Source organism: Antedon bifida, chromosome 1 (genome assembly GCF_963402885.1).
Source record: "Antedon bifida chromosome 1, ecAntBifi1.1, whole genome shotgun sequence".
Taxonomy (NCBI): domain Eukaryota; kingdom Metazoa; phylum Echinodermata; class Crinoidea; order Comatulida; family Antedonidae; genus Antedon; species Antedon bifida.
Window position 1 is genome coordinate 10,785,939 of NC_136226.1, and position 16,149 is coordinate 10,802,087.

General features: G+C 33.1%; 2 protein-coding genes across 3 annotated transcripts in view; both read right to left on the reverse strand.

The window, feature by feature from the left end:
• The window catches only part of LOC144842077 (sperm microtubule associated protein 1-like), an 86,235-nt gene that overhangs the window by 62,962 nt on the left and 7,124 nt on the right, over positions 1-16,149 (reverse strand). The gene's annotated exons all lie outside the window — the stretch shown is intronic.
• On the reverse strand, positions 2,605-15,663 carry LOC144842062 (homeobox protein Dlx6a-like). Of its 2 annotated transcripts, none has more exons than XM_078698422.1 (4): positions 15,605-15,663; positions 8,690-9,261; positions 8,225-8,412; positions 2,605-3,533 (listed from the first exon to the last, which is right to left on the reverse strand). In XM_078698422.1, the coding sequence occupies exons 2-4, from the start codon at positions 9,000-9,002 to the stop codon at positions 3,189-3,191; spliced, it is 846 nt and encodes a 281-aa protein (XP_078554548.1). In that variant the 5' UTR covers positions 9,003-9,261; positions 15,605-15,663; the 3' UTR covers positions 2,605-3,188. The 2 variants fall into 2 exon arrangements, with proteins under 2 accessions (XP_078554548.1, XP_078554556.1); XM_078698430.1 differs by having other exon boundaries at positions 8,690-9,043; positions 15,605-15,633.

Here is a 16,149-nt window from a genome sequence, read left to right on the forward strand (position 1 = left end):
TTCTTTAATTTTATAGCCTGTGGGCATATTATAAAATAACGCAACAGTTTAATGTTTACAAGAATGACAAACTGCCACGATTACAGGTGCACTCATTAGCGACCCGCAGGTTCATAAATTGCAATCGCAGCTGTGTAACTAATGATTGTGTAACTAGCTATCTGTAACTTCCAACAGGAACAACATACTCAGTGACTTACATTTTTCGGTTGCTTCGCATAAATGTATATTGTAATTGTACATAATTGATCAATTATCATTCATGTTCAGTGTTCTTACTGAACATCATACCGAATACATCATGACCCAATTTCACATTGTGTGCCCTTGTTTAACAGGGGAATTATAATTGTGTACACTGTTATTAAACTATAGGACACATAATTGTGAAGGACACATAATGAGACAATAAGGATCCAGCCGTGTTCAAGTAGGCCTAGCTAATCACCTCAATACAAACTATTGAAAAAGAAATTGAAATGGGCATGTATAGTTTTGTTTTTTTTTCACATCTGCTCCTTTTCTCTCTTTTCATACACAGATATTACATCGTAAACAATATCAATAAATCAAATAATTATTTTTTTCACAGGTAAAAGCTTCTGGAGGCTGTTAAAAATTAAAATGTCTTCATCCTACACTACAATGCATGGAGGGTTTGGAAAATGTATTGTTATAGGCCCAGTCAGTTCCTCCTTGATTGTTGAATAGGTAGGCGTCACACTATTTCTATCTTATTCTTACCATACTCAAGCCAGGTTACCTGTATGATATTCTTTCCTTTCTATGTTTGCAAATGTTACTATACTACTTAGATCGAGAATACCTATTAATTAATATATTCCTAGACTGCGCAGATAGACACGATTGGCTCCAGTTTTAATAATCAACATCTATTCAATTATAGTTTATGAAGCGCAACAATACTAGTACGCTCATAATATTTATAATACACGTGTTTAGCATAATTACTACTTACTATTTTAGTTTAATGTGTTTGAACTCGTATCTCAGTTGAAAACAATGTAATCGTCAAATTGTTTTTAGAACACTGCCCTCTTCTTGTTAAGGTACTAGACTTACTAATTACGCTATTCATAAATGAAGTATTCATAAAAATGACAACAAAATTGTATTCACAAACCAGATGCAATTTTCTTGCGAATATGAAGTGATTATTGAATGAATAAACGTGGTAGCAATCCACAAACGAGAAAAACAATGTTTATACAGTAGATGTATAGGTCTCCATCACTTATTTACATAAATTCATGATAAATTTCGACTGTTCAACTTTTTACCGTTGACCAATAAATAGAGATTTATTTATATAAGGTCCATGATCGAATGAATGCTAGCGCGTATTAAACAAAAATAAAGTATAAAAGATGAGCGCATTTTGCCTCTGTGTCATCATGTAGGCTACTTATAGGCATACATAGATAAGTTTAGCTAAATGAATTTCTCCATTATCCGACGACTAGAAATGTTGCCACTTTTGATTTGAATGTTTTGAATGTCGCCCTCTTTTGTTCAAAAACTTTTCTTTTAGAGAAACTTTCAGAAAATATTTATGGAGATTATGTTGTGTTTATAGAGGGCGTCAAACATGTTCATGTTGCACAAAATAGTCTTTTTCATTTAAGTTAAAACTGCATTAAACTAAAGTTCAGTTAAATGTAAACATATCCTAGCATATTCATGCAACCTTAATTCAGACTGACAAGCACCCGCTTCTTTTGATGACAATTGTATGCTGTATCCCCTGTTATATATCAGTTATCAATCAAATACGTCATTCGCTAACATTGTCTGAAGATTCAAATATCCTCATCAAAATCCATCTACTATAAAACTATAAAATAAGCATCATACTGCAAACATTGCCAAGCGCCAACAAGTCTGATACACTAACAATCGCTTGAATAAAAGGTTTGTGTGAATGCCTCCAAACTGAACAGAAGGGTGAACGATTCTACCTCATATCTATTCTAGCCCAATCGAGCGTGGGGCAACTCGGCAAAACGTGTTCTAAACAGGAATTGTACCCATTATTTTTAGATGCATTATACTTTCAATGTCAATGCCGTCCTAACATGTTTTTGTTATTGTGATATTATCTAAAAACTTTAAATAACGTTTTGGGTTATTATTAAAACCAGCTTATTGATTTACTTACTATAGTCTATTGTTGAATTTGACCCTGAAATTGTGTTCTTGAGTTTTTGTTTTTTACTGTTTTATGAAACGTTTCCGAGTATGGATATTTTTATATTTTATTTTTGACTCGACAACGATGAAAAGATTTGTCAAAATTTCCTATGTAAATTTTGACAATCCATTAAGTAATCTTGGAGTTTGGAATATACCAGTAATTAATAGTAAAAACAGTACAAATTAAATCATCTATTTCACGTTATTAGATCTATATGTATCAAAGCAGGTCAGCAAGACAGTATTGACGCGACAGTCAATTCACCTAATGAAAATAAAATCTCTGATAAATGCGACCAAAATGTAGATTCAATCTTAAATTGCACTCTAAAAACCATAATAAATGTAAAAACAAACTACATGATTTTACAGATAAACTTTGTCAATTTATTTATTCGTTATGTACATAATAATATTAACAATAGCTATAACACAACATTTCTATCAATTACAATCTATTTTGTTTTACATTTCTAGTTTATTTACACATTATGAGAAGGAATGTTTTTGGTGGTTACATACCCGATACAGACTTGTCTGGCAAATAAGCCAAACAGACACTCCTAGATTAGAAGAAAATACCAAGTAGAAGAGAAAAATAATAACAAAACACTCCCGTTATGTCATTCATTGAAGCATTTGGCCAATTATTACATCACGATGGGTTTGTACCGTGGTTAAATGGATTCACATCTACTGAGGCCTATTGTTTGGGAAACTTAAGATAGATCCAAAGGATCCAGTTATTTAAAACACAGATTGGAAAATGAAAGGGAAAAAAGAATTTTTAACCCAATTTTTTTCTATAAAGATCCTTGTCATGTTCTTCAACAACCGTCCGTTGGTATAGACTTTTAGTAGGAGAGCCATTAGATAACCGACTTCGAATGTGTATTTGGAGCAGCTTTATACTCTACCACACTTCTGTTTTCATATAAATTATTTTATTCAATATATTTGTTTTGTTATTGGTGTTAAATAGCTTGTTGCACTTGACTCAGTGTCATATGATGACCGTTGTTAACGTGTTGGTGGTAATTCTGTTGAGGTGACACTTCAGTCTGCTGTGGGTACCAGCCGTATTGCTGTTGGTGAGGCCCATATGAACTCTGCGAATGCTTTAAGTTGGCTCTCATTTCCCATGTGTCGGGTGATGCTTGTTCTTCGTCGAGTTGTGTCGTTGAGTGTGCTTTATGAGGTGAGCCTAGGGGTGGAATCTGCTGCTGTGTTGTCGATGGACTCTGTTTGCTGTGCGTTATTTGTTGATGACGAACCACTTTCTTGTATTTTGATCTTCGGTTTTGAAACCAAATTTTAACCTGTAAAGAAAGGAAAATAAATGAAACATTAAGAAATCAAGACTTTAAGTTTAAAAAATAAATAAATATCAGGCACTTGGTTGTTTATGCTATTATAAATAGAAAAAAAAATGTTTCATTTCTATATTTAGATTTAGCATTTTAGTTATGAATGTATTTTTACAAATAATGGTTAAATTTGTATAGCGCAAAATACAAATAGTCTCTATGCGCAATATTTCGTTTCTTTGGATTGTACTTTCGGCAGGTTATTATTACTATCAATTAATATCTGCCGACCTTGACGCGTGAAGCTAATACACTATTTGGTTTTGTTCAGAAACACGTTTTTATTAAAAGAAAATAACATAGAACAGCAACAACCTAGAGTTCATTGTATACCAAAATTCTAAGCATGTTGAATAGATTCTATAGAAAGAACACAGAAATAGGAACAATGATCATATCGTGCGCTTCCTCAAGGATGCGAAAGCTACGTTCTCATGACTGACCATGCGATAATAGATACAAGCTACCTTCACGCACATTGTCAGCCCCTAGCAAGGTTTAAGGCCAGGGCAATATACCCTGATAGGGTTCAGTGAGAAGAATAAAGGGTGCTAAAGTGATTGCTTTTCTTTTTGTAATCCACGCGTTCCTTGAATGATGATACATATTAAGTTAAATTGTCACGAAGTAATTACATAGATTTACATTAATAGATAATTAATGTAATAATAGATAACATTATGATAAAATTATATATTGACAGAAATAATTGTATACGTTAATTATATTTCAATACTTGTAGTATTAATATATAATTACCAGTACTTGTATTCATTTTATCGTTACTGTGACGAGTATACTTTTTAGAATAATATCAATGATAGCCATATATATTTTAAAATTTTAATTGAAAGTGTAATTTTACTTTCAGAGTTTTAAGCAAATTATTGGCGATTTTAGCAGAATGTGTTTGTATAGCTATTATTAAATATATTGTTTTATTAAATTGCCTAATTATGACATTTATTGAAACCACAGATATAGACAAAATTATACAATAATAAAAACTATAGTTTTAATGCAGGCGGATTTGGACTGTGTTTCCATAGCTTAGGCCTATTACTGTACCTCTAAAAGGCAGCAGTCCTAAATCTCTGCGCAGCTGAAGATAACACTAAGCAGTGAGCAGTTCAGATTATATCATACACGTGTCTCATTAATTAACGCATTTCAATAAGTCAAGTAATTAGTCAATTCATTACTTGATTCGGTCTTTCTCATTAACATTTCAGTCGCTTTGTGCTGCCTCTTGAGTCGGTAAATGACTCCAATCCGAAGAGCAACAGGTGGTCACCTGATCGTTCTAGGCTTCTTGTGAAGCCCTACGATGCAATGTTTTCAGAAATGACGTGAAGCACGGTTAAGCATTACATCAAGCGTGCATGTGACGTCTGCCGCAACACGCATTACGTAATTTCTCCTTTCTTTTCAATGAAGAGAAGGATGCTTAATTTATCCTATAATACTTAGCGCGTATACTAACAAAATGAATCAGTATCTCAAGGGTTTTTAAGTCTTTGATTTGTCTAGTAGTAATTAAATGATGATGTTTGAATTTAACAAATATTTGTCAAATGTTAATAACAATTAATTGAAATGTCGTATTATCTATACTAATAGGGCAAATGTAAGTGAGTGTTTATAGGTTATATAAGAAAGTAACATATTAATACTTATATCGTATAACTAGCTAATTGAATCTTGTATTTGTGTTGTAGAGTAAAAATATTATAAATATTATGCTGCATAAAATACAATGGTTTTCTTTAAGCAGAATTCAATTCTTAAGACAGACACGTTTCTTCCGATGGAGTTGAAAATACTTAAATTTAGGCCTATAGTCAAACAAAAGACATAACAGTTCATTGTCCGATATAAAATAAGTAGGACAACGACGTCGACTTGCAATAATTTCGTTCTCATTGTTTAAACGAGGTAAATATTTTCTATTGTATAATTTTGTTTTTTAACTTTGTTTAATCATGAGACAATAGTTAGAAAAACATTATTAAACCTTGTCGTATCGTAATTATCACAATTTATAATAACCACTCATTGTAATAATTGATACAAAAATAAACATTGAAAATAAATGCAATGAGCTCAGCGAAGAGATTCAAAGTATACGCGCGCGTATCGTAGCGTTTTATCAGAATTTTAACGCGCGCGTACAAATCCCGTAGCGTTTTATCAATATTTTAGCTTAGTGTGTTGCATCAATTCGTGGTGCGGCCGACATCAACTGATGTAGAAATGTTGTAGCTCGTGTTGGTGTTAGCGAATAATTGTGGCAATTGTAGTGAAGTTAGTGTAGAAACTGTTCGGTGATTATTGGACCGGTAGTGACCCACTGGAAATGTCGTTACTTAGTACCGTGTAGTCAGTACCGTGCGGAGTGTTTTTGGTAAAGATTATTACTGCAAATAATTGGAGTCAGTTCCTTTGTAGGCTGGGTGCTTACTTTTATTGGTACCGGGTGGAATTTTGTCGATGCCTGTGGTATAGTGCTATGACGGTGGCAGTTGATGTTGTATACAGTGCCGGGTACTGGTATAGTAAATTATTGGAGTCAATGACATCGAAAAGCTGTGTCGCGTGCTGTCTGATTTACTTTTACTTTAAGAACATAGGATACAATCAAAGCTGCCAGCGGCAGAGAGACGTTCTGTCTTAAGCATTAGACTACATAGACTTGTTTACATAATGAAATACAAAATTCCATTTGTTTCATTACGTTGTACTAAGACCTACTGTGATCTCTGTCAAGACGAGTACAAAGCGTATTATACAAGACTAAAGCATTGTAATAACGAATTCAATTAAGTTGGTTACCAGTAGGCCTACTTGTTACCCTCATTGTTAAATTTAAACTAACAGAATGTAGCATGTCCTTATTTTTATTTCTTTTTTTTGGTTTGCTCTAGTTTTTTAATAATAGTTTAATTGTCTTCGAATTGATTCGAATTCAATTTGATTTTGATTAAATTTAAGTGTGTTGTACTGCAGCGTAAGAATATAATTTATATATTAATCCCATCAATTGATATCATAATACTATTATTGAATGTATGAGTTTTGATCATTGATTTTTAAAAATAATTATAGTTGTATTTTTTATTCTGAAATTTTGTAAAAAAAAATACAAGATATATTTAAAATGTCAACATTTTTTAAATAAGGCAGGCAGCTGGTTTATCCATAAGAAAACAATGTTAAAATAAAGAACAATTAAACCAGTGGGCTTTATCCGATCAAATCAACAGAGGAAACGTACATGTTACACAGTTGTCAATAATAATTGAAAGTGGTAACAATTTTGTCGACAGCAATCACGAGGGTTGGGTGGGAATTGAGTGAGGAAAATGGAAATGATGAGAAACATTCCTTTAGAATTTTTCTATTAAAGTAAATATTCAATTCGAATATAAATTATATTAAGAGGGGAAACGAAGTGTCCCCCTTAAAAGTGGTATCCCCCGTGGCGGCATGTGTTAAAACATAATTGCCCTTTGTTCGTCTGTCATGGGAAAGTGTATACCCTTAATTTAATAGGTGTCCCAAAAATGGTTCTAAGGTATAATCATGGACCTATAATTATTAATTAAGGTAGCACTGTTCGTTATGGTTTTCTGGAGACATCAAATAAAATGAAAATACAGTTCTAATCGGATCGATTCAACTCGTTAAAGTTCTATGAACTCGTTTCCTTAGGGCTGTATGACGTTTACACCATGGATGAATTACTTATATAAAGCTCAATTAAAACGGAGACTAATCACTTGCCATTCTCATGACATCAGTTATTTCATTTCATTAAAAAAATAGACACGCCTGGTCAAAAAAGGAATGTTTGAAATGATGGATAGCAAACGGAAAAAGAAACAAATAGATACAAAATCAATATAAAATATCGGAATTCACAATGTAAGGAAATTAAGTACAGAAACTGTAAAAAAAAATCTTATGTTGTTGAACGATTTTTGTCGTTTTGTATAACAAAAGAGAGCAATGTTACCGGTAGGTTTAATTAATTCATTAATTAAAACTGTAGGTCGAAATGTACAACAGGTGCCGCGTCGGTATTCCGTGACAGACGATAATTTGTATTGCTATTGCAATATCTGTCGCAGTATTTACTACCATGGTATTGTCCGTAAATTAATTCGTTTTCTAATTTTACATATTTTTAATAAACATTGTACATTTGTATTGTTTTGGAATAAACTATGCATTTCACCTCATAGCACCGTATTGTAATCAACACATGTTTAGTTGTTTTAACGACCAACCCTATTTTCTAAAATTAAAGTTTCAAAGATGTACTCTTAATAGGGGGTTCGAACTTAATCTACTAATTTCTTTCTACAGAGAACCCTGATACCTTCGTTAACCAACAAAGTTTCCCCATAATAGGGATATCCTTTGAAGTGCGTTTCCCAATGAAAGGATTGTACTGTAAATCTAATGCCGCCCTTTCACACCAAAAACAAAACTCCGGAGACACTCCGGAGTTGTCACCCCGGTGTTTTGGTGTGAAAGGTAAACTCAAACAACTCCGGAGTTCAACACATTGGGGGTTGAACAGCTGAAAGAGGTATAAGCATTGAAGTACAGTACTTTATATAAGGAAATAATTTGTTTACCTGTGTTTGTGTAAGACCTAAGGATGCCGCTAATTCTGCTCGTTCTGGTAGGGCTAAATACTGTGTTCGTTGGAACCGTTGGTTTAATTGCTGCAGTTGGATAGTGCTGTAAATAGTTCGAGGTTTTCGTATCTTCTTTCCTTTGTGATTTAACTTTCCTTTTAGTTCAGTTTTATCATCTGGACATACTGTGAAAATACATCATGTTAAAGGATATTAGAATATTCAGAAATACAATATTGATTTATTTTATTTTAACAATTTATATACAATCTATAAACCATTTAAGTATTATTTAAAATTGGAAAGATTGATCACAGAATAAATATGTGTAGGCTATGATGAAAAATAAATTCATTACTGAAACCTCATTCTAAAGCATAATACAATTTACCAAATCAAAGAACATAATACATACTTAGGCCTAAATAAGTTCTTTTTAAATGAATTAATCAATTGGCTTACCGTCAGTTGTAGGACTTGGTATCGTTGGATAAACGTTCGGATAAGTATGATGACGGTGAGAATTCATTGGATTCATTGAAAATGGATAACCTATTGAACGCGGGTGTTGCATAGATGCAGCCGAAGGGTACGGATGACCCTCGTGATGAGAATGCGGTGGTCCAGTTGCGCACCTCATACCGGGTGGGGGTATATACTGATGCGGGTTACCTGACCCATACGGTAGCTGCGGTGATTGCATCTGTTGAATTTCCATGAACGCTGATTTTGGGCAAAATGAATGTTCGTAGCTGTCTGCCATAATGTTCATCATTGTGATCCGATGGTGTGGTGATCCTGATGTTTCACTGTAAACTGATATAACGATTCAAAAATCACATAAAGGCTCCTACTACACACATAAAATCTCTGTTTTGTGGTCTGAACCGGTAGATTATTTGTTTGTATCTTCATTGACAGCAAAAGTGCATTTGCTTTTTGTACTCTCGACAACAATCCGTCTATTCTTTTCGTCATTCATTGTGTTAGCCCGTTGATTGACATCAATGAACGCTTTAAGCTCCGCCCCTTATCTAACAATCAGCAAATCAAATTCGTTGTTACTCAATATCAGTTTTAACAAACAAATGTATTATCGTAGAATTTCAATGATATTATTTTAGTACATTATTTAATATTTTCAAAAGCTGGATTATAATACTATTTGGCCATGATCTATGCCTTGAACCATAAAATTGTACTTTTCAAACTTAATTATGGTTGTAAACATTGTTATTAGAACCTTATTTCCGATGTCAATCAATCAATCAATCAATACTGGTTTATGCGAATGAATTATACTTATTGATAAAAAAAATATGTAAGCATTATTTATTAAGATATTTACATATACATATCTGACAGTACATAAGTATCAATAGAAAACACTGATAATCAATAACTATTTTCGATATCAATAAATCACTGTACAGTTTTGTTATTTTTATAATACGGATTTATATGAATCAGTTTTAGTTATTGATAAAACAAATATTTTTAGATTCCTAGAAATATCCGAAATGTACATAAGAATGAATAAAAATAATAATCAATACAATCATTTAAATAAAGGGGTCCAGTGATGGGCTTAAATATTATGTATTGTTTCCCCCACCCTCCTCAACACATGTTCTAGGTTTGATTTTGAGCATTCTGAAAACACGTCTCTTTTAGAATTTCATGTTATCTTCTAATCAATTATATTTATTTCAACTAAATAGCAATAAAAATTATTCATCGGTATTATTATCGAGTCCCCTCATTGGTTTAATAATTCCTTTATTTACAAATTTGCAAAAAAGTACACACATTTAAAGACATTTTTGGACAAAGACATTCAGAAAGATAGTCTGTTCTTTTTATAAAAGGGATTAAGAGAAGAATACAATATGAGCGGTAGACTCGAAGAATAGACTCGGTAAAATCTAACTAAAGTTAAGTGTTGTAAATCTGACGGCGCCAGGTAATAATGGGGTGTTCGCGAGCCACAACCTGATGACGTCACATTGAACATTTAAAAATAAATCAACATTGTTGTTTTATTTTTATGGGCTTTCAAAATAAATATGGGTTTCTTGAGAATGTATCCTATGTTTACGATCATTTTCTTAGAACATAAAGAATTATTATCTTCCGAACAAACATAAATAAGAAGATTTTGAGACTTAAACCGAAAAACAATAAGCACAATAATTTGTATGTTTATTATCCTAAGAACAAAGGTTTCAGCACCTGTGTATTGTAAAGGGCGTGGTTTAATGGGTACCCGTTTAATTAATGGTACGCTTTATGACATAACTTTAGGTGTGTATTTACTTTCTTCTGAATTTCATCAGTAAAATTGTCATAGGGGCGTTGGGAGATGACCAGGTGTTCTTTTCTCGTGTCGGGTACCGTCCACAAATACATGCCATGGTGAGGAACCATGGTGATCGATTCAACATTTTGGCTACGGTTTTTTGAGGATCCCTTTCCCATAGTCTATACTATATTTATTATAGGTATACATTACTAATCGTATCGTTCCCCATGTTGACACCAAATGTTAATTGCATTTTTAATTAATGCATTGTAAATCAATGATGAACCCTTATGACCTATCATTATACCTACTTGATTAAATCGGTGGCTATGTAGCCTTTGTTGAAAAAGTAGTTTAATATTAAGTGGGATCATTACACAGATAGGTCTAGATTTGTCTAGCCGTCCGGCTACTTGTTGATAACGGCTTTTGATTCTATGCAAACCCCATTTTAACCATACAGTTTAATGTTTAGATGTATTGTTTTAGATGGGTAGTCAAATTGGTGCCACTTGGGTCGTTGGATATTGTAAATACCCTTGTCGGCCGGTTGGTCTTTTAGTAGCCCTAATCATCTATTGTGTTTTATGATCGATATCACTTAACTGTCTTAACATTACCCGACATGCAATTCTAAACCCCCTTCCTCTTAGAAGACTTTGAAATCCAGCGGCGGATTAACATTTTGATCGGTCCATTGATGAATTAGATATATTTAAATTGTTGTCTTCGCAGGTATTGTTAGATAATGTCTATGAATTACAGTACCCACAGTATGCCTAGTACTTGTTTTAAGATAAGCGCCTATTTAATCACCGATAGGCTAATTCATTGTTAATTGACAAGACTTTACAGAAACATTTACAATAATTATCAACAATCAGTTGACTTTAGCTCTTTGTTATTATATATCTATCTATAATTAACAGTTTAATGTTACCTCATTAAATATTACTCTCCAGGTGAACACCAACTGATTTTATATGGCAGTAGATAAGTTTAATTGTATCATTTTATTATTTATTTATTTATTTTATGTTATGTCTTTAGGCAATGTGGCCAAGGATTACCAATATTAAATTTATCACTGTCCTATCAGATCCCCCTACTCTTCTCGAATAATGAACTGGGTTCTTTAAAGTGCACACAGGTTATAACTGTGTACACTGGACCTACGGTTTATAGTCCTTATCCGAGAAGACTTGTTCCTCCACCAGAACTAGGAGCGAGTCGGCCTCGAACCCTTGCCAAAGTTGTTGGCTCTTTAGGTACGGTAAACGGTGCCCCTGCCTTAACCGATCGGCCATTTGACTCTTTGTTATTATATATCGCGAATTTGTTCTATAATTAAAGTTTAATGTTACCTCATTAAATATTACTCTCCGGGTGAACACCAACTTTTGTCTGGAAATATAATGTTCATAATGCATCTTTATACCAATACAAAGTCAAAAGCATTCTCAGTGATTTCCTCATCTTCGTCGTGTATAAATACATTTTAGTTTCCAATGTTATCACTGGGCAGTAATTTCTAATTCATATGTTTATATTCATACATTACATGAGACTGGACTAGGCCTATACTCACTATTCAGCATTCTGAAATAATAGGTCTCATTTTCAATTTTACTAAATATATTTATAGTACATACTTTAAAGAAACATTACGGTACTTAAAATCGATGAATAATAATGAGAAGAATATTTCATTAATATTAACACCTACCCTAATTGGTAGACTTTAATTAGAAATAAATACTCGTTATTTTTTAATTACTATAATATCCTTCTGGCCTACACATCGGAACAATTCAAAATGATTTAAATAAAGCAATTCCTGAGGCGAGCACACTACCATTGACTTAAATCAAGTTTTAGTGGCGACGAAGATTGTCCCAATAACGATGACCTAAAGAGAGACATCTTGAGCAACTTTGGTGGAGAAGTGCTAAATCTGTATAAAGGCCTAGAATAGACAACTACCGGTATATCATAAATTCAACAGAAATAAGATTTACCAGCTATATAAGCAGTCGAGGGAGATGACAAACGGCAGTAGGAACATGATATTATGTACAGTAATAAAACATTATATAGGCCTAACACTATTGTATTAATGTTTCTGTCAACAGAGCCCAGGACAAAACAAAGGAAACAAAACACTGATGGAAAATGTCATTTATTATAAATGACGAAACGAACTAAATAATGTAAAACTATAAAATGTAATAAATGGGTAGCCACCTTATACAAATTTATTATTGATATTACATCTAATACACATTATTTTATTACGTGGAAAATGCTGCCCCCGTCGAAAATATATTTTTCTTATTATTGTAACATAGGCCCATTTCCTCTATGAAGCCAATGTTTTCAAACTGAATAAGTTACGCGCGCAGGGGTTTCTATAAAACAGTGCTGGGTGTTTGGCAAGACGACCACAATGATGGTGATAAGTTTCGTTTCATTTCATAACATCTTTCATTTACTCTAACCCGTAAACAATGTATGATTGGAGATCAAAGAATAAAGGCGGGTGTATATAAATATATACTAATGTTGATTATATTAATGCTGATCGAACGCAGACGGAATTATAAATTATTGTTGTATAAATTGTATATTTATATATTTATTTATTCTTATACTGGGTAGCTTCTTCAGTCTAAAACTGTTCTCCTAGAGGGCCCAGGTATATATGATTAGTGTGTGAATGTGTGTGAACTAGTACAACAGGGTAACCCTCTACTCGTCTCGAAAGATTATTAGGTTTATAGTCCTTATCAGAGAAGACTGGTTCGAGATGTTATGGCTACGTATTACGGTTCCACTGATTTAACCGCTCGGCCACTCACTCACTTGTATTTTAATATAATTATTAGTACTAAGATTGTAGTCAATAATAAAAAGTATTTATATTGTAGATACTACATTTTAACATATCATAAACGGTTGTTAATCCTTAAACAGCATGAAACAAAGAATAATAACCCAATTATTCATTAAAATAATTTTATAATAATTGTATTGTGTGAAAACACAGAATAATCGTATTATTTAGTATAATAACTATAATAGTAGTATTTATATATTTAACCGCAGCAACGTCAATTCTGTGCTAGCATGATACACAATTTACTACTTTATATAGAATTAATATAGTAATAACTACTGAGGTTGAATTAAACGTGGACACTGACTGAGTGTATCGCGTATAACTATCGTCACGTGTTTTTTTATATTATGTAAACATTGCCGAAATATGCATTTATTGTACAGTTTTCATTCCATTAAGCACACTCATAATTGGCGTAATTATCATCTTAACATAGTCTTCGTATATAGTAGAAAAGTCTGCTATATGTTTGCACCACATAGACATTCGTTTTAGGCCCATGGTCAATTCAATTATCCATGGTTAAACTGTTAGGACTAAGTACATCAGCGGTTGTTTAAGAGTTCCATTTTCTGATTTTACTTGACGCGTTGTCTTTTAAACAAATGAAAATAATTGTTCATAATTGGGGTAATCTTGGGGTGTCTTTCGTTTTAGTAAGTAAATGGATTTAGCGTAAGAATACCATGCACTTCAGATAGAAAAAAATAATAGGATGTATGATAACCTCCGACTATTTTCTTCTTGTTTTATTAGAGTAGTAGTTATCAAATAGCCGATATGATTGTGCAAAGCGTCTTAGGGTATATCTCATGTTTTTATGTTATAGGCTATTAGTAATGTCTGATCAGGTCTAAAAAGAAAGACAAAACACCTGCGTAAGGACACAATGAGCTATGAACTTTTTGTACCATAACGTTTGTTATGTTGTGGGTAAAATAGTAGGCCTGAATAACATACGTCGACCAAAACAGTTTGTTAAGTTTCTGATTGGCCAGTCGTGTAATAAATAATTACTGTATTCGCACGCGTAGGCCTATATGTCTAAATGTAAAATCTAAGGATCGCTTTACTAATTGACTTAACTTAACTGTGTTTTACACGATCTCCCGACGGCGAGGTCTTAACAATACAAACATTTTCTACCATTACGTAATCGACGAATCACATCTATTATCATTTTAATGGTTTCTGTTTAACAGGAGTCGCTTATATTAAGGAAGAATTGTGTATTTCATAGGAATAGCTTTGTTTGTCATTTCAATACCATGTGGTCTTTGGTCAATCAGTTGAGGCCTATAGAAATATCAATGGATTATCGCGCATACGTCTTAGTTAACATATTTCTTTTAAGAAGGAAAATAGGTTGGTTAACTCATTTTGAGATTTTAACAATTAAAAAAAATCGATAAATGCTTTTTTTTTGTGTTATGTCATATGTAGGCCTACAGATACTGTTCTCAAGATACTGTGTTACCCGTTCATTCTGCACATGCGAGGGAAGGCCTCACATGAATCTTTAATCCTCCCTGCCTCTGGCCTATCGGTAATTATGTATGTGTTGAAGAGTCGCTATCCAATCGAATTTGGACATCTGCATATATGGAGAAGAAGTTTCCGGGTTCGAATCTCGGTTTCACTCTCACAGATTTCCTCATCTTTATCGTTTCAAATTAATTAATCAAATTTCAGTACATCACCGGGTGTATTAGAATTTATTGTACCTGTGATGATTTTATATAGATCCAGTCACTGATACCCGCAGCATTAGTGTTATTTTTCAGTAATTTGCCTTTGGATTTAAATATATTTCATGATATACGATTCTGTTTTATCTCTATCGAATATCCAAAATATTGAACATGATTTGTCGTGGTCAAATCATTTGACATTTGGCAACACTGAGCAAAGTAGTTGCTCTATGACTATATACACGACACCAAATAAGGATATGAAATTTATTCTCACTCTTTCTCTGACATTGAAAGGCTCCGCCCTCCCCTCACCCATTACAATGAGAAATAAAGGACATTAGGCCTATGGAAAATACATGTCTGAAATTGTGTCTTGTCGATCAATGCATTTCTGTTCATGTGTATCACCCTCTCAAAACCTCCATCAGATTGAGTCTAATCAACTTAAAACAGTATGTAATGCACTTAGGCCTACAACTTACCGTCGACTTGACTCAATACTCTGATTGACTACCGCTAACTATCTCCTCAGCTTTTCTTCTCGAATCCGTATTGCATTTTTTATAACTGTCATGCAAATTAAGCCTGTTTGTTGGCGGTGCAATACCCGGTGAGGTTGTACTTATTCACGTCCCCACAAACAGACTACTGTATTAACTATTATTAATTTACGCCATATTACATTTACCATTAATTCATTACCAAATCATACCTTGTTTGTTTTTTTAACAAGATAGCCTACATCTCCAAAATATCACGAAACTGCAATGTTTACAAGTGTATATTTTTACCTTTTCCGATAGCGTACTACTTTTACTTGGGCCATGGATGAAATAATTGGACCACCTCGCGTGATATTATAGAAACAGTTTCTACTAAATACCGTAGTCACATGTGTATGTATTGTATCCCCATCCTCAGTAACTTTTTTGCGCATGGTTTATGAAATTTTACACAATTAGCTTGAATTTGGTGAAAAGGGGTTCATCTGGAATTAGTTAACTATAATCATACATGGAACACATCA

Excerpts from the sequence above, each read along its gene's own strand:
- LOC144842062 (XM_078698422.1), bottom strand. The coding sequence starts at position 9,002 with ATGATGAACATTATGGCAGACAGCTACGAACATTCATTTTGCCCAAAA. Across the intron at positions 8,413-8,689 it reads ACCAAGTCCTACAACTGACG|TATGTCCAGATGATAAAACT; the intron begins GTAAGCCAATTG and ends GTATTTTCACAG. Across the intron at positions 3,534-8,224 it reads TAGGTCTTACACAAACACAG|GTTAAAATTTGGTTTCAAAA; the intron begins GTAAACAAATTA and ends CTTTCTTTACAG.